General features: G+C 47.6%; 1 protein-coding gene across 2 annotated transcripts in view; it reads left to right on the forward strand.

Moving 5' to 3' along the window:
- The window catches only part of LOC146340303 (uncharacterized), a 76,634-nt gene that overhangs the window by 36,260 nt on the left and 21,673 nt on the right, over nt 1-18,701 (forward strand). For both annotated transcript variants that reach the window (XM_084811391.1, XM_084811390.1), the window contains exons 2-6: nt 2,143-6,226; nt 10,191-10,275; nt 12,255-12,319; nt 16,037-16,299; nt 17,297-17,457. In XM_084811391.1, coding sequence (XP_084667517.1) covers nt 2,155-6,226; nt 10,191-10,275; nt 12,255-12,319; nt 16,037-16,299; nt 17,297-17,457 — 4,646 coding nt within the window. In that variant the 5' untranslated portion in view covers nt 2,143-2,154. The remainder of the gene's footprint in view (nt 1-2,142; nt 6,227-10,190; nt 10,276-12,254; nt 12,320-16,036; nt 16,300-17,296; nt 17,458-18,701) is intronic.

The following is an 18,701-nucleotide window of genomic DNA, read 5'->3' on the forward strand; positions in this document are numbered from 1 at the left end:
TTGGATTCCTGCACTGAGCAGGGGGTTGGACTCGATGGCCTTGTAGGCCCCTTCCAGCCCTACTATTCTAGGATTCTATATCAGTGGTGAGAAATCAGTTTGAGAAATTGGCACGGCTTGATGAAGTTGTCCATTTCCCAAGTACACATATGTACTTGAACTCACCAGTGTGAGTTCAAGAATTTGCGAACATTTTCAGAGAATATGCACTCCCATTTGTGTTTGCTTTCAGGATTGCGAATGGGGCATGTCTGAGTAATTTGAGAACTGAAATGAAATTCTTGTACATCCTTATCTAGGTGTTTCTGTGTGAAAAGAGGTGATTAAAAAACTGCAGTTTGAGGAAGAGGATGCTTCCAGATGGACAGCTTCTAGCACTGTACTTAATGAATTCTCTGTGGTAACAGAAGGAGATGGAAGAGGCACTGGGAAGTCACAGGAGGATTACGAATGGAAGATGATGAAGTCTGGACCTCCTGTAAAATCCTGTGAATGAGTCAGGGCAATTATTCAATAAAAACTTTGTCTGGAAGCACCCAGAGGCTAAGAGAGGTGTTGACTTGGTTCGCATATTACAATAAGCCACTGTGGGTTAATTAATCTGTGGGGCTGTGAGACACAAGTGGGCTGCCATTTTGAATATGCAAGCCGCAGCAGGGACATGCTGTGGCTTGTTGTGTCAGGCAAACCTGGCCATCATGGGTTTAGGGTTTAACCATGATGCTCAGGTTCACACAATACAACAAGCTGCAGCGCACCCCGCTGTGAAATACATATTCAAAATGGCAGCTGGCACATGACCCACAGTGGCTGATCATGATGTGTGAACTGGCCTATAGAGACAGAGAGATGAGTTTGGGCTCTATAAGCTAACGGTGTTTTTGTGGTCCTGGCTACTTGTCTCTAGAAATCTGACGAGGATAGTTTAAGCTTTGCCTCCACCTATGTTCAACCTGTACATCTGTAAATAAATGTAAATCATATAGAGTACAATAAGCCTTCAGTGACCTCCAACCAAAGGAAATCAAGCCTCAGCAAGTGCTGCTCCCCTGGAACTTCTCACGGCCCAGGGAAGTGGGTTGAACGTAATGGTGCATTCGACAGAGCGGCACAACCAATTCTGGTTCTCTTTTGAGAGTGTGTGGTTGGTAACACATGTTTGTAATCCACACTTGTTCCCACCTTACATCGTTAAAGATACACCTAAAAAGGGGATCATGTGTGAATCAGCCCTAAATTATACATGCATAATGCATCCTAATCTCACTGGGGGGCAGTGAGATTAGGATGCATGAGAATTTCAGTTTTGCTTGCAAAACATGTGAGCCTGCTCCAATCGAAGCCCTGAATGCAAGCATGCGTCTGCCGAAAATGTTTGCAAATTGTTGAACATGTGCTCATGTTTGTCTTGTTCCCAATTCCCAGTTTGATTTGCACAAACTTCCTAATTTGCACAAATTCCCTCAGTAGACTGAATCAGCCCCACTTTAGTCTATGGAGGGAATTTGCACAAATTAGGGAATTTGAACAGATTTGGGGAGGTTTGCACAAATCTCCCATTCAATCACTGTTCAATTTGCACAAATCTCCTGTTTGCATGCAGAGAGTAGGGATCAGAGACACAAACAGGAATTGGGCATGAGACCAGTAGTGAGACAATGTCTGGAGAATCCTCACAATCTCAAACATGGCTCATTAGCCTATCCCTAGGTGAGATATGAGGGCTCAGTAATGGGGGCTCCTTCACCTCCCAGTATCTTTCTCCATGTGGGTGAAAAAAGCAAGTCGGGGAGCTCAATTCTGAGCTGGGACATTATCAGAGAAAAAAGTGTTAGCCCCTCTCTGCATATCTTTATTTTTTTCAGACTTGCAGCTTGTTCAGGCTGGGCGGGGGGGAATCAGAAGAAAGAATCATAGAACTCTGTGTAATGCGTAGCTTGAACCTCAAGTAGATGACTTCCACTTCTATGCTTTTTCTGCACTCCTGCAGATTGTCTGCCAGCCCTTGCTCTCCTGCTGTTCTCTTCTTCCTGTTTAGATGTGTTTCCCTCCCTTCCCCCAATATTCTGAATGCTTTCTAAGATATAATTTCCAGCTCAGTACTTTCTAATAGTAATAGTTTGCTATTTCCCCCATTTTCAGGATGTACCACCGATGGAGTCTGAAAACATCAAAGGGGGAGACCCTTTCCCTCCAGCAACCCACATATTCAATGAAGCCTCTAATCCTGCACCAGCCAGAAGGGACCATGATGTCACAGAACTCATCACCATGAGTAATGTTCCTGAAGAGGGGATGGCAGAAGAAAAGGAAGACAGCTCTTTTTCTCAAGACCTAGCACTTTTCTTTGTTATGGAAGAACAGATATGGGGCAGACTCTCTAATCCTGTGGAAAGAGGCTTTCTGGCCTCTGTAGGACCAGAAAGAGGCCAGAGTGATCCAGAGAACTGTGTCAGACTTTCAGAGGGAGAAATTGCTCTCAGTATTCAAGAAGCGAATTTGGAGGATAGCAAGGTTCCCTCTTTGAATTGCCATCATGGAGAACTTACAGCTGCTTATTCCTTAAGCAGTCACCAGCCTTCTCTTTTCAATACAGCCACCGTGGCACGGATACCAAGCACCGCTAGTGAAGTCAAAGGGGGACAAGTGGAGGCTCTTGTTGGATTTTCCCACGCCCTGAATCCTTATGACACATTCCCTCAGACACCATGTGGGGAAATCGTGACAACAGACACTTTTCCTGCCTATGAGTGCCCCTCAGTGACTCATGGTATTGCAAATTGTCATCAAAATGCTGAGTCTTCCAAAGCCAGATCAGATGAAGATCACTCATGTGAACTAGAGGCACAACATGAGATGGACAAGGGACTTCTAGAAGGTATGGAAGCTACATGGGGGACTGATGAGGAGATGGCCTCTGAGATGGAGGGAGCTGGCTCGGTACAGTCCAATTCCTTCACAAACAATGAGGAAGAGAAAGTCAAAGAGTTAAAGGGACAAAGAAAGGATGTGAAATCTGCTCCTTACCAGTCAAGCTCTGGATGTTCTGAAGACAGGAGAACAAATTCATATGTGACACAAACAAAGCCTAATGGAATGTTGTCTTTGCTATCCTCTAAGAGAGCAAAGAATCACTCAGGCATGGAAGAGGAAGTGGTAGAAATGGGGCAAAATTCATTTATTTATACTGTCCTCCATCTCAAGGAGGAGGAAGAAGATGGCACAGGTGGAAGCAAGGCTGATTCACTAAAGGAGACAAACCAGACAAAACATGCTAAACATAATACAGATCGTGGTAAAGCAGAAGCAGATCAGAAAGAACTATCAAAAACAACAGAGGCAGAGATGGAGGCATTGAAGTTGATAGACAATGAACAGGGTGAAGATGGGGATTTGGACTGGAAAGGAATGGAGAACAAAATTAAAACAAAGCATGAGAAGCTACACTTGGAGCACAATGTCCAGGAAGAAGAAGAGTTGGACATGCAAGTAGCAAAAGCATCCAGAAAAGGAAGAGCGGGAGAGCTGACCACCCCACCTATCACACTGGGTCTGGATACACTGTATAATCTGGAAGATAATTTGGCCCTTCTTGATTTAAACAAGAACAGTTCTTTGGCTGAGTCTAAAGGATTTACCTTCTCTTTCAAGGAACCCTTCACACCAGATCACTGTCCAAAGTCAGTTTGTGCAATACCAGAGCCTTGTGTCCAAACATCAGCTATGGCATTTGCTAGACCATCTGAAGGTCTGCACCCAATGAGTGAAAGCCCAGGGATACAGCCTCCCATATGTCATGACTCTAGACAGTTACAATACTCTGGCATCTATGACCCAGCAAGCTGTATTTCCAATATTGGCCAAGACAGTGAGCAAACCACTGAAGAAGATGGAAAACTTTCTATTGAAAAAGGGGGTAGTGAAAATCCTGGAGATGAGAAAAGTGTCAGGAGTGTAGATGGGGAAGTAATTGGGCTGTCCTGTAGGGGTTTAGCTGCTCCTGATCCCCAGGACCTACATGATTCCCAACCTGCAGATCACTCTGTTGATACTGAAATTCATAACCCTGCCTCACCATTGGGAACCACAATAGCAGCAAGTCCACTGCAGGAAGGTACTGGCAAGGGAGCCAGTTATGGTACCATAGGATATGTTGTGCTGTGTGAATTAGCAGATTCCATACAAGAGCCACCAAACCAGAATCTACCTGTCTCCTGTCAATTGGCTTGTGAAGAAGCCTTAATATTGGAAGATGACGTAGCTGTCCAGGCTCCAAGAGAAAACAACATCTTTACTAAGGACTCCCATGAAGATGCTCAGGGTTCTGCCTCCAAGATCCTCCAAGGCATGTCTCCAGGGGAGGGTCTGTCCAATACAGCGAAAGAGAATGTAGAAGTGAGCCTCATTTCATCTTTGACTGCATGGGATCCAGCATCGTTAGAGGCACAAGACACTACCATAAGTTATTTAGATAAATCCCAGCAGCACCTAAGACCCCCAGCGAGGAGCTTTGTGTTTCCAGGAATGGAAGCAGGAGTAGAAACACTTTGCATGGAGCAACAGACCTCAGTCAATGAGTCACCACGTTTTCTAGTTCTTGAGGAGGATGGAGCAGACTGTGACCACAACGCTGGCAGCCCTGCCTCTCCCAGCGTTTGTTTTGTGATAGCCACTGATGTGGCTCAGCTCACAAAGCCTTTGATCCCAGTGCCTTTCTCTGATCAGACTCTGGCCCCAGTACCTGCTTCCAGCCACTTCGGTCAGCCCTCATCACTTGCATCAGACCCCAGGCCCACTCAGGTTGTAACTCCTCCAACTAATGCACGTGTCCCTGCCCAGCCAACGGTCCATGCTGTTGATCCCAGGCATTCCAGTCAGTTACTAGAAGAACTGCCATCTTCCAGCCAGCATCTAGCCCAGAAGCCCACTTCAGTTAAGGCCCTGCTGTCTTCAGCCCCCACACTCGGTACTGAACTGTTTGGCCAGCCTCCAGCCTTTGGAAACGACGTGAGCCAACAAAGCCAGCTTCCAGACCCAGTGCCCAGTTCTGACCAGTCTCTATGCCTGGAGTGTGACGCCAGCCAACCTGTGCCCGTGCCAGTTGCTTTCAGTCACACTGTGCTTCCTGAACTTAATATCAGTCCATCCATCCAACTAGCTAACTACAGCCAGATCAGGGAATCTTTAGCTCCTGGTCTTAACAACAGCCTTCTCACTCATCTTCCAGGTTTTGCAATTGACAGGGACCTTCACAACCCAACTCCAGCTTCCAGCTCCAATCAGCCTCCAACTCCTGATGGCCACCTTTTAAACCAGCAATCAGTTGAAACACCAGCATCCAATTTACCTACTTACTGCACAGGTGGAGCTGATTGGATACATACTAGTGTGCCTATTTCCAGCTTTCTCTGTCAGACCACACCCTCTGTTTTGGAATCTGAAAACCTTGCCCAGATTCCAAGCATGGACAATAGAGTGAAAGAACTCTCTGCTGTACAGTTGGCCAAGCCAGAGGGGGCTGGTGTTCCACAAGGCCAGAAAGACTGGAATATACAGGAAGCATGCAGTGGCTTGGAGATCAATCTGTTGGGCAGACACGCAGATTTAGTCATTTTAGGGAACGAAGCATCAGAAGTAGACCCCGTCTATAGCATTCCTGAAACAATGTCCAATGTTATGGATATGCATGATGGGAAATCTTCATCTGAGCATACCTCCTATCTCTCAGTCAAGAGTCAGAAAATCTGTGAAGTTACACAGCCCACAAATTCAAGCCAGCCTCCTCCACTTCTAGCTTTCACCAACCCAATCTACTTCCTCCAGCTTGGCCCCCCATCACCACCAACTACCAGACACCCATGCATGCAACAAGCTGTCTCTCAGGGCCCACAGCGGCAGTGGCAACAGACAGGCAATGCGAAAGACACAGCGGCATCTGCGGTAATGTGGCAGGTGGCAGAAGGTACTGAATGGTTCAGGACGGGCTTGGAAAAATCAGTGATGGAACCAGTTCCAGCTGTGGTTCAGAGAAATGACAGGCTAGCCAAACATCCACCTTTAGAGAAATCCTTTAGTTGCCCAGATAAAACTGTCCTTGGGCTGGACACAAAAGAATCAGCATCCAGTTCAAAGAAACAAGAGATATTAACCAAACATCGAGCAAAAAGCAAGGATTGGCATCGACACGGCGTGAGAAAGATCTCAATACCAACAGACAACGCATTAGGTGAGTGCCTTTGAATCACTGTCCCCAATCAAAGTTCCAAGAAAAGCAAATACAACAAAGGGATTGATGAGGCAAACCACATTTGTATAACTCATTACCCCTCTTCCTCCAGAAAAAGTACTGAAATATCTCCACTAGAATGTCTTAGCTGAATAATACAATTTAAAGTTTACTAAGGATGCAGTCCTATGAGTTGCACCCATGATGATCATAAGCCCCCAAACCCAGAGGCTTACGATCATCCTATGCAGGGCCAGAGGGCATGGAGGTGATGTTTGATTCCACACTCCTCTCGCCCTGCATTTTCACCAGACAGGCGATTTTGCCCTTTTAGCTGGGCTCTGTAGAGCAGGAGGGAAGGAAGCTGGGGAGGCCAGGGGATTCTTCATTGCCTGGCCACCCCGGTCTCTTCCCCACCCACAGAACCACCCCCTTTCCCTCATCTCCAAGCTCACATTTGCGACCTTCTCTCCACGCCGGCTGTGAGGGGGAAAGACGCTTGGACCCCTGGGTCCAAGGTTGGAGTGCTGTCTCTGGCCTCAGATCCAGGAATCCAAAAAATCCTGTGGGGCCCCATTAGCTGACTAGGGGCCATAGGATTGCTCCCTAATTCTCGTTAAGTTTGGACAAAGGATGAACTAATGAACTAGTTATATATGAGCAGTTACATTTCTATCTGAAACCCAGTTCCCAACATTAAGGGCATAAGGGCCCTGCTGGATTCGATCAAGTGTCCATCTAATCCAGCATCCTCTTTCCACCCAGAGGCCCACAAGCAGAGCATGAAGGTGATTACTACTCTTTGCTTACCCTCAGCATCTGGTACTGGTGAGAGGTATACTGTCTCTGAATGTGGAGGTTCCATTTAGCTATCATGGCAATCATTGGAAGATCTGCCTGCCATTACTTTGTTTAACCCCTTTTGAAGTAATCTAAACTAGTGACTATCATCACTGCCACAAGATGTGCTAATAGCCATTGGCTTCATGGGCTTGAAAGGGCAAATTCACTGAAGATAGGTATTTCAATGGTCAGTTCAGTGATAGCTAAATGGAACCTCCATATTCAGAGAGAGTATACCCCGGGATATCAGATGCTTTGGACAAACAGGGAAAGGCTGTTGTCTGCATGCTTATTTATGGGCTCCCTGGAAGAATCGGACTGGCTGTTGCTAGAAGCAGGATGCTGGATTAGGTGGAGCTATATGATCCAGCATTCCCTTCTTGTGTGCTTAATGCTGAGAATTGGTTTTCATATGTATCAAGAAGAGCTTAGAAAACTTTAGCAGGGCCAACTCCTGCACTGAGCAGGGGGTTGGACTCGATGGTCTTATAGGCCCCTTCCAACCCTACTATTCTATGATTCTATGATTCTGTGAACTTGCGTATTTATTTATTTAAAATATTTCTTGGCTGCCTTTCAGGGCAGGAGCAAGAAACAGATACCAGGGTGGGGCTATGCAGATAGAGGCTGAGGTCACCAGAGACAGGGAACGGGTTTAGCTCTGTGCCCAAATGGTGTCTCCAGGGCACCCTTTCAGCAGCATCTATATGAAGAAGAATGGCAGAAAGCTTCAATTGGATGGGGGCATGCCTGTATGTATAAATATGGCTGCGCTATTTTCTTTTCCTTTTATGTCTATTGGGGAGGCCTATGGCTCCAAGCAATGAAGTCACTGCTACTACTTCCATGCGAGGGAACGTTGCAATTTACTCTTATGGAGAAGTGAAGCGTTGCCCTTGAGGACACTGTCCAGATGAAGATAAAACTTGTTTTACACTCCTGACTTGCATGGCCAGTTGCCACTGACAGAGATGCCACAGAACATACAGAGATGAGTTGTACGCACGCTCACACAGAGCCCAACAACCAGAACAATCAGCTTTTTTCTAGGCTCGCTATATAGAAGCTAGGGCGTGTTTCCGCACTATCGGCTTCACTTTGTTTGCAATTTTGTTGTGATGTTTCCTCAATTGCATCTGCTCCTTTTCCTGTTTCCACAGCCCGTAAAGACCTGGCTTATCATTGCTATAGCCTGGGCTCTGTGCGGTTTCCACTGAGCTCTAATCGAAGTATTTTCTTGATGGCTGGGTGGAGTCTGGGTTGGGTCTGATGACTTCATCCGTGTTCCCGCCTCCTCCTCTTGCCGATTCCCCCCTCCCTTGTCCCTTTCTGCGCCACTCCAGCTTCCTGCTCTGGCCAGTCTCCTCCCTGCCTTCCGAGCCCTTTTGTTTTTTTCCTTTAAGCAAAGTCATGTGTGCAGCATCCCCATCCCTAGTGCCTCCCCTCCAGGCACCCGCTTCATGGGGACACCTTCTTCATTAGACCCAGCTTGCTCCCCCGCCCATGCTGTTGTTGCTCTTCCCCCTTATTCTGGCTTCCCAATGACCCTGCAAGGTGGGCTAGAAGAAGAGGTAGTGGCTGGCTTCCCAATTGAAGGCACTTTTAGTACCCATTGAAATCCTAACTGTCAAGCCTTTCTCCTGCGTGGCTGAGAAGGGAGACTTCCCCATCACCTGGGAGGAAAGAAGCCCATCAAACTGGTGAGCAAAAGGGAGAAGAAGCAGTCAGTGAAGTCAGTGGGAGGGGGAAGTTCCAAGTAAATGCATTGAAAGGGATGGGAGACCTTAAGACTGCTACTCTAAGTAGACTTACAATGCACTCCTATGCATGCCTGCTCAGAAGCAAGCCACACAGATTTCAATGGCACTTACTCCCAGGAAAGGGAAGCCTTACAGCCAATGAGTTTACTCAGAAGTAACACCCCCATCACACACCTACACAAAGTGGGACAAAGTGCAAAAGGGGAAATACCCAGGGAGGAAATGGTGAAGAGAGCCAGTGGATGATACACTAGTTGTGCATCTCTTCATCTCTGCCACCCGCGCCCCCTTCTCCGCTCCAGTTTCCCGTTCTGGTCAGTCTCCTCCTTGCCTTCCGAGCCCTTTTGTTTTTCCCTTTAAAGTGAGTTTTAAAGCGCAATTTCACTTTAACGAAGGGGCAAAAAAGCAGAGTCGTGTGTGCGGCATCCCCCACCCCCCCTGCCTTTTAAACCCTTTCTTCCCCTAAACCAGGGACGCGCCTTAACGACTCCCCATGAAGCCATCTTTGCAGTTCTCCTGATTTCCCTGCCACCACCTTGACTGGGAACTTCATAGGGATACCCAGGGTGGGCAGACAACTTCATATGGATACACAGGGTAGATGGACGCTGCACGTGTATGTCAGGGGTGCTTCTGTGTGCCTCTCTTCATCTCTGCCTGACTGCTCCCTCCAGTATCATCTCCCCCTCTCCTTCACATGCTGCTCTGGTGAGGTCACGGGCAGGTGAGTGACATGCCCACAAGGGCCGGGCTACACGCCCCATGGGCAGGGCTATGCTACCGAACCCAGTGTGGTTGTGGAAACAGGTCCGTAATGGAGCCAAAGTAAGCAAGAAAAGTCAGACTATAAGCAGTCTCAGAAGAAGCGGTTTTTCCGCGATAAAATACAGTGCCTTAATGACCTGGGAACATAGTTGGCAAGACTCCTGGCAAAATCTGTTCTTCCCAAGAAAGTGGGGCAGGGGGAAAGTTAACTCCCAAACCTATGGTGTCTCTGGGTCTACCTCCTTCCTAGTGAGCAAATGGCTATTGCTCAGTCTTGGTGATGGTGGGGAGCAAAGCACCGCACACAGGCACACTGTTGAGGGTAAGAGTGAAAGCCTGGCCTCTACTGAAAGGGAACCCATGAGACACGCAGCATTTTTCTGTGCGCAGAGATGCATTGCCCCAGCCCACCTCCACCCTGGCTTCTTCCTGCAGCATGTACTCCCTCGTTCTGTCTGAAACGTCACCTGTTGTAATAAGCTACTTTTCCATTCTCTCAGCTGAGAAGTCCTGACTGAATTACATAAATGTAAACACTCATTTGCAAAAATAAATAAATAAATAAATAAATAACACCTGGTTTTTTTCATTTTCAGAAGCGTTATCATCTCTTGTCCCTTCAAAGGAGACAACCCCTGTACACAAAGACAAATCAGACCATTTGGACCGAGTTAAATATGGGTGAGTCTTGTGCCATAAGCTTCTTTGTATTCAGCTCCCTTAAACTCCCCTTGTAACAGTGGACTTAAATTTCTTTCTAGTGCCTGCTGAATTGTTCATGTAAACTATCAAAATGCTTTCTGATTCCATGACCCCTGCCTACATTTTACGCCATGCCACAGGAACTGAGAATCATGTAGAATAGCAGCAAGAATGTTGGGGTTCAATGAGGGAAACCTAGGTTCAATTCCTGCTCAGTGGTGAAGCTCACTGGGTGACCTCGGGCAAATCTCTAAGATCCCTTTTGTACATAGTTGCCCCCAGACCAATCCAGTTGTGCATAATGGCTTCTGCCCATGGCCGTTCATTCTGACCCCATCTTTACAAGCCAGACAAGTGATGCTCAGCCCCTCAGGCATGTAGATACAGCATTAGAGATCTTGGGCTTGAGGTTCAGGGGCTCATCATGCTCACTTCAAGAGGACAGCATTACAGAGCCCAGAATTCTTCTCCGGCTCAGATTAACACCCATCCTCAGAATGACCGCTTGGCACAGCCAGAAGAGACACTGCTGAGGCTTCTGGCTATTTGAAATGAAGGCAGTCAGGAGAAGCCCCAGCCAGGGAGAAGGCAGTCAGGAGAAGCGCACTCCACTAGAATGTGTCGGGAGAGGTACACAGGCTGCTCCTTCAAAAAACCTTGTTGCGGGGGGAAGCCCCCACAGAGGACCCTCCTGCCCCATGGGTCTTTTGCACAGCAGTGAGTTTCCCTCCAACAGATGTTTTCAGGGGTGCAGCCTCTGTATCCCCCTGGGCTGCTTTGCAACCGAGGGACTGCCATTTGCAGTGGGGCGGGGTGGTGGCGGTGGAGCCTTGCAAGCCATCGTGATCCCTGGCTGCAAATGAGAACTTTGGGGTGAGTAGGCGGCTGGATTCAGATAGCTCATCATCTGTTTCTGAGCCAGTCTGATGATGGGGAAGCAACTCATCTTATTCCCTAGCCAATCTGATGAGAGTCATGGGAAGCTCACCCTTCTTTGCTGGGTGCTAAGATGAAGCGCGCTGGTGGAAGCTTCCAGCCAGAGCCAGATCAGCGTGGGAGCGACCATGAAAGAACCAACACCCGTCTTGATAAAAGCATGTGTAACGGGAGGTGTGGGGAGCCTCTTTGACCTCGCAGACTTGTTGTAATTAGTCCGAAGGATACTGCTGAGGTGCTTCCAGACAGAGGGCTCCCAGCAAGACCAACCAAAAGGCATTGCACAGCTGTTCTGTCTTTCCCTCCTTAAACCATTTTTTATGGGAAGAACAAAAGACAGAAGAAGCTGCGGGAAATCATGGGGAGGGTTACAAGTGGAAGTCGACATTGTCTGGACCGCCCATAAAAGTCAGTAAATGAGGCAGGGTGCAATCCTATGGGCCAAGCCCGGAGGCTTATGAGTATCCTGTGCAGAGACGGAGGCGCCTTGTGCTTCCCGTGCTGCATTTTACCTAGACGGGCGATTTTGCCTGTCTAGCAGAGGCTGGGGGGGGGGGGCGGGGAGGAGGCTGGGGTGGCAATGGGGAAAAGCATAAGCCAGCCACCCAGCCTCCTCCCCGCCCCGCCCCGCCCTGCCCCCAGGGACGCCTCCCCCGCCATCTCTGCGCTCCATTGACTGAGTGCAGAGAGACAGCCAGCCGTGCCAGCTCTGTGGGGGAGGGGAGGGTGGTTCCCTGGCTCTGAGCTCAGAGCCCTGTCTTCAAGCACAGAGCCAGAAGCCCCAAAAGCCGATGCCCCCAATGCTCCCTAAAAGCCTCATCTGGAAGCACCCAAGTGCCAAGGAGAGGGTTTATCTTGCTTTAGTTCTGAATTCTAGGCTGCCATTATCCACAGCAGAGTAGGCAATACAGACTCCGAACCGGAAGGTAAACTGCCAGGTGTAACTGATGAGATCCAACACTCAGGATACATGCCAATGCCTTTAGAGAGCTCATTGATTTTCCTTATTTTCATACTGAAAGAGAGAAGAAACCAGGAGAAGCAGTGGAAACCATCAGGCGGCGACACTCCAAGCTGATCAACTCATGTTAGTATCTCTTGCCTAAGTAATTTGGTGGTACTCTTTCCTTAAGAGTATGTTGGATTATTATTCATGATTTCTAAGAAGTGTGCTTAAACTGGCCATTTATATTGCAAAGAAAAAGAAGCCATGGCATCCAGGCCCAGAATATTCCCCCAGTCAAGATTGGGGCCTATGCCAGTTTCTTACTAAAAGACCACCCTCTCCCCGGCTGCTGTTTGCCACCAAAGATAGACAGGAGAGTCACTGACAGGAGAGAACATTGGTTATTGGGTGGATTACAAATATAATAAAATAAATAAACAATAAATACTGGAGCAACTCAGAGGCAGCAGTACAGCTGAGAAGGGTGCTTAATACGGGCCTCCAGAGGACTCTCATCCTCCCACCCCACCCTTTTTGCAGAGATTGTGATATAAACTATCTTCTACCAAGTAGTAGCTTACCACCAACTATATGTAACCCCTTTGGAAGCAGGTTGCCTGTGAGCCAAACAAGAGATGCTGGTGGCAATGATTAGGGATGTACGGATTTCGTGAAATCCGTTTCATCTGCATTTCATGGATTATTAGGCGCCTTTCATTCCGTCATCCACTCATTGGTGGAATCAGTTTTTTCCCAATTTCCCAAATTTGTGCAAATGTATATTTGTTGCACTTGTGAAAATGTGTAAATTCCCTCCAAATGCGCAAATCTCCCCCTAAAGTGTGCAAACCCCCCCCCCCCCGCTCATTTTCATGCTTTAGCCTATGGGGGAAATGCACATTTTCTGCCAGTGATTTTTTGTTTTACATATTTTTCTATGACTAAATTTGCATAGAATACTGGAAAGTAAAAAAAAAAGTTTGCAAGTCCACAGAACCCGTGTGACTCAAGAGAAGCCAGTCCACTCCAGAATCTGTGGATTAGATTTATAGAATTCTGAACACATTTGATTCCGTTGTGGATTTCTCCACCATCCCTAGCAATGATGTCCCTATTACAGCAGGCTCAGTGGCACAGCGTGTGCTTGGCATGCATTCACTCCCTGGCATCCCCAGGGAAGGCTGGAGAAACACCTGCCGGGAAGCCGGGCCACCCTGCCAGTCACTGTTGACAATACTGGGCTAGACTCCATATAAGGCAGCTTCCTCTGCTCCTCTGTGTATTCATGTGCCTGTGCCATTCTTGTATAAAGGGCAGGCCAGGGTCTTGATGTTTTTCTCTCTAGCCTTTTTCTGTCTCACTTCCATTATCAGGGTAAGGGAAAAGTGCTTGCAGCAAGAGACTGCAGGGAGATACAGTGGGGTAAAGTAGCTCCCCTCATCCATCCACCCCTTTTGATGTTCCCATTAGGTCCCAGCTCGACTTCATACATGTGAACAGTGCATATGGCTGCCCCCATTATGTCTAGTTTGGCCCCTCTGTCATCCTGCAAAATGTTGCTTAGAGAAGCCCCCCCCATGACAGTGGTGGGGAACGTGGGCCCCCCAGATGTTGTTGGACTGCAGTTCCCATCAGCCCTAGGCAGCACAGCTGAGTTTGAGGCAGGATAGGAGTTGCACTCCAGCAAAACGTGGGGGGGCACACATTCCCCATCCTTGCCCTGTGTTCTGGAAATCATCTAGTTTGTCAGCCGATGTGGAAGGATCTGTGGGGGCTGCCCACTGTGGGGATATTTCAGTCCCCATCCTTGAATTGTCCACTTTCTTTTTTTAAAAAAAAAAATTAAGTCTGAAGCTCTCTTAAGTTATATGGAAAAACATGCAGGGTAGAAAACTTCCCACTTGCTCAGAAAAAAGATAAAGCTGCTCCCACCATCTGGTGACCTGGCCAATAAGTATGAAGGCACTTGTGAGGTTAACAAGCTGTTGGTGCTTATTTTTAAAATATTACTAAAATGTAATGTAAGCAACTTTACATTATAGATAGCTGTAGGTTAAACATACTGGCCACGTTCGGATGTCACGATAACCCATGGTGGTTTAATAAGCTACTCACAGTAGCTTATTTTTTAAATGGTCCACGATGCCCCTCCACACGACCAGCCTATTAAGCTACTGTGTGTGATTTGACTTAACGCCACCACTGCCCCCTGTCCTGCTGCCGTCCTTCCGCCCAAGCAGTGGCACTGTTCCACCTCTAAAGCACTGGAAGTTTGCAGGATCCAGACAAAACTTCATACACAGCCTCTGCCAATCAGGAGGCACCCGATCCACCATCAAAACCAGGCACGATCACTCACCAAGCAGCAAAAATACCGAGTGCAGCAAAAAGTGGGGGAGTGACTAGAAAGCTTTGGAGGTTTGCAGCAGCGGGACCAAACTCCACACACAGCCTCTCCTAATTGGGAGATGCCTGATGCACCCTCAAAACCCTGCACAATTATCCCAGGGGAGCAAAAATCCCAAGTGCAGCAAAAAGGGAGAGATGCTTGTAACACCATGGGAGTTTGCAGAATCAGGACCAGACCTCACAGCCAGCCTCCCCTACTCAGGAGGCACCTGATGCACCCTCAAAACCCAGTGCCCTGACACTGAGGGCAGCAAAAACCCAAGGTGGCTATAAAAACTTGAAGGTTTGCAGGATCAGGACCAAGCTTCCTAGAGATGTAACGCTCATTCCCTAAAGTGCAGTTCTTCTGGTAGCAATTGCTGGCAAAGAGGCTTTAACAGCTAGCATGAATTTGCAATTGTGATACTGGGAAGACATTAAGGCCTCCTTGCCAGAATTGGCTATGGTGAGGATTCTGCTTCAGCGAAGGAGTGCCACATCTCTATGAGGCTCGGTCCTGATCCTGCAACCCCCCATGGTGTTATAGGCCTCTCCCCCTTTTTGCTGCACTTTGGATTTTTGCTCCCCTGGGGTCATTGCGCAGGGTTCTGGTGGTGGATGGGGTGCCTCCTGACTAGGGGAGGCTGTGTGTGGAGTTTGGTCCCTATCTGGCAAACCTCCAAGCTTTCTAGCCACCCCACCCCCTTTTTGCTGCACTCGGGATTTTCGCTGTTTGGTGAGTGATTGTGCTGGGTTTTGATGGTGGATTGGGTGCCTCCTGAGTAGGGGAGGCTGGCTACGAGGTTTGGTCCCAATCCTGAAAACCCCCAAGGCATTATGGGCCTCTTCCCCTTTTTGCTGCACCTGGGATTTCCACTGCTATCAGTGTCAGGGCGCTGGGTTTTGATGATGCATCGGGTGCTTCCTCAGTAGGGGAGGCTGGCTATTTGGTCCCAATCCTGCCCATCCCCCACCCCCCATTTACACTGCTACCTTGGTCAGTTTAACATGTTCCTAAGCAGTAAGCCAGCAAAGAGCAGAGCGGCTGCAGTTTTGACAGCTCTTCCTGCATAGCTGTGTAGCCAACCAGCCAAAATAGCCCACAGTGACCACCAGATGATACAATTAACCCACAATGGGTTAAATAACCCACGCTGCAGACCATGGGTTATCAGAGTGGGTTATTTTGGCCAAATAAGCCATTGTGGGCTAAAAAAACTCCCACCAGATGACATAATAACCCAGGATGGGTCAATTAAGCCATTAATTATCCTGACATCCGAACCCAGTCATTAGCTGTTTTAAAAATAGTGTTTTTGCAGTCTCACATTGACATATGAAATCCTGTTTCTCCCCGCACCCCCACCTTCATTCACCCATATGACCCCACTACAACCAGCACACGTTGTCTGGCTACAGGCCTGGTGCATTGATTCAGAACATATAACATTTTATGGTTTTTCTCCACAGCAAGATTGCTCTACCAGGAATACAGTGATGTCGCACTGAACAAAGCCATCCAAAGCCAAAAGAGAGCAGATTCCTTATCTGAAGATGCAGAGCTGGGGTCCCCCAGCTCCCCAAGGTTGCGAAGAAAAGTCTTGTCCCCACAAGACTCCTACCTCCAACGCCTCTCAGTCTCATCCAGCACATCTCTCTGGCAGGACATCCCCATGGTCCGGGGGAGCGCAATGCTGCTTAGCATGACCCGGGAGGAACAGAAGCTTCAGGAGGTAATGGATGAGGGCCCCAGTCAGATGTATTTGGCTAGAGAGAGGGCTAAAACAGCACAGATGAAGGACGTAGAATGCGTGGGAAAACAGCACAGCATGGGCTGTGCCCTTCTGCCCTGGAGATGAAGATCAGGGTAGGCAGAGGGACCTCAGAAAGGAGGGGTTGAAGTAGCAGAGGCCTAGAGGAGAGTGGGAAGGCAAGTGAGGGAAGAGAAAGTAGGAGTCCAAAGGAAAATTGAGAGAATGGATGGAGAGGAATGGTACACTTGGCCAGGGCTGCAAAGCAAGAAAGGCAGGAGTTCACATACCGATTTGGCATAATCGGCCAAATGTTTGGCTGCAAGCCTCTAGAATGTGGTATATTGCATTAAGCTTACAGGGAAAGCTGCTACCAACAACTCTGCTGCATGAATTTTCAGCCCAAGCTTGATGCAGAAGTAAGTCCTGCTGAGTTCAAAGGGGTTTAGTCCCAGGGGATTGCAACCTTAGAAGACACAAGGAAAGGGGTGCACAGAAGACAGTAGCATTAAAGTAGCAAATTGGCTGAAATAATTCAAAGTGACTGCATCTAACGTGAAAATAAACTGATAGGCAGATAGGATGGCAAAAATGAAAGCGACATTACCCTTTTGCCATGGATCCAGGAGGTTGGAAGGGAGCAAGCAAGAGAGAAGACTGAATATCCCTGATCTGGGCAAGTAGGATAGACAGACCTCCAAGCTGGTCCTGTGAGATAAGCATAGCACATTTGATTTTCTAGTATTCTTGATCTGCTGGTTTTGATGGACCAAAATGGTGTTCCAGGCCTGTCTTCTGATGGACTGAAGTGAGACATATACCTGCTGGCTCCGTCTCCCTAAGGAACCAGCAGATATCACCCACTGCCCATGAGTCTTGGGGCTTTCCATTTCCATTTTCCTTTGTCCCAAATAATTCGTTGCTTCTAAGAATGAGCGCCCAGAGCGCAAAACTGTGTTCTCCTTCTTCTTATCGGCAGGCCAAGTTTGAACTGATTGCATCAGAAGCCTCATACTTGCGGAGCTTAAACGTGGCAGTGGATCACTTTCAGCGCTCCCAGGAGCTCCAGGCTGTCCTGACGAATCAAGATAAACAGTGGCTTTTCTCTCGCCTTCAGGATGTGCGTGACGTTAGTGCCAAGTGAGTTCTGGTCCTCCCATTCTCAAAAGCCAACGGTTTCTACAAAAAGTAGGCGTCATATCACTGGATATTTCTAGTCAATGCAATCAGTAGATACTTGCCTCTACCCTGTAGCTACCTATTACGCTGTACTGAACTATCCATGCGCTCACCCTAACACTCCTACGTTCATATGTAAAACAAAAAGATCCCTGACCTAGGAAGTACTTTCTGCCATTTGGAGTAAAACCTGGATTCCAGTATCCATGTGTATGTAGTCCTGAAAAAATTAGATACATTCATTAAAAGTAGTAGCATTGTTTAATGTGTTGTTTTTTTTAAAAAAAAATACGTTTTTCTGGTTGTATATTGGTGTAGACTAGAGAGCTTCTTGGCAGATGGGTACAATATAAGTGACTTAAATAAATAAACTAAACAATTTACCCAAGCAAACCTACTGAAAATCACTCCAGTTGTCCCACACTCTAAACATCATGACCTGAATTGAATTAGAAGCGGCAGGAACATGTTGATTTAGACACACAATAAAAGTTACTTTATACACCAATGATCAGTCAGAGCTGCTTTGAACCTAGTTATGCATAAATAGACAAGTTATGCACAAATTCCCTGTGCCTCCTGGTCCTTCATGACAATGTCACTTCCAAATACGGCCTTTGTGTCTCCTCTGCCTGGGAGATGAGCAACCTTCTGATGCAGAGCCAGCTTGGGCCATCTCCTGAGTAAGGAAGATGTGGAGGCTGTGGGGTCCTTCACGTGGAGTGAAGACTGCTCACTCTGAGGTTTGCAGGTCCTTTTCATAATGCATCCTCAACCTCCAGGGCACATCCTGGTTATTCCGTCTCAAATAGATCCAGAACTAATGAACTGTCTTTTTAACTCAGAATGTTACGCGATTAAAACAGCCACTAGATGGCGCTGTTTCATTGAGTTCTATGGAACCTTGAAAAATAAACGCTTCCCCTCTCAGCAATCTCATGGTTGCTGTGTGGGAGCCCGTGATAAACGCAGAAAGGCTCCAGAACAGGAGGACTGTGGGGGTTTTCTGTAGTGTAAAGGCAGTCTGTATTCCAGATGCAGTGTTAATGTTATTTCAGAGGGACAGGAAGTGTGAGGAACTTGTGTATCCTGCCACTGAGCAGCAAGGTAAGAGCCAAAGTGGCTCAGAGAATTGGTATTAGCAGGCATTCTGTATTTATACAACTTTATTAGTACCATTTTGGGGACCTTGCAAACTTTCACCT

The sequence above is a fragment of the Heloderma suspectum genome, chromosome 7, assembly GCF_057233095.1.
Source record: "Heloderma suspectum isolate Gila_16-S chromosome 7, 16-S_ref, whole genome shotgun sequence".
NCBI classification, from domain to species: Eukaryota; Metazoa; Chordata; class Lepidosauria; order Squamata; family Helodermatidae; genus Heloderma; species Heloderma suspectum.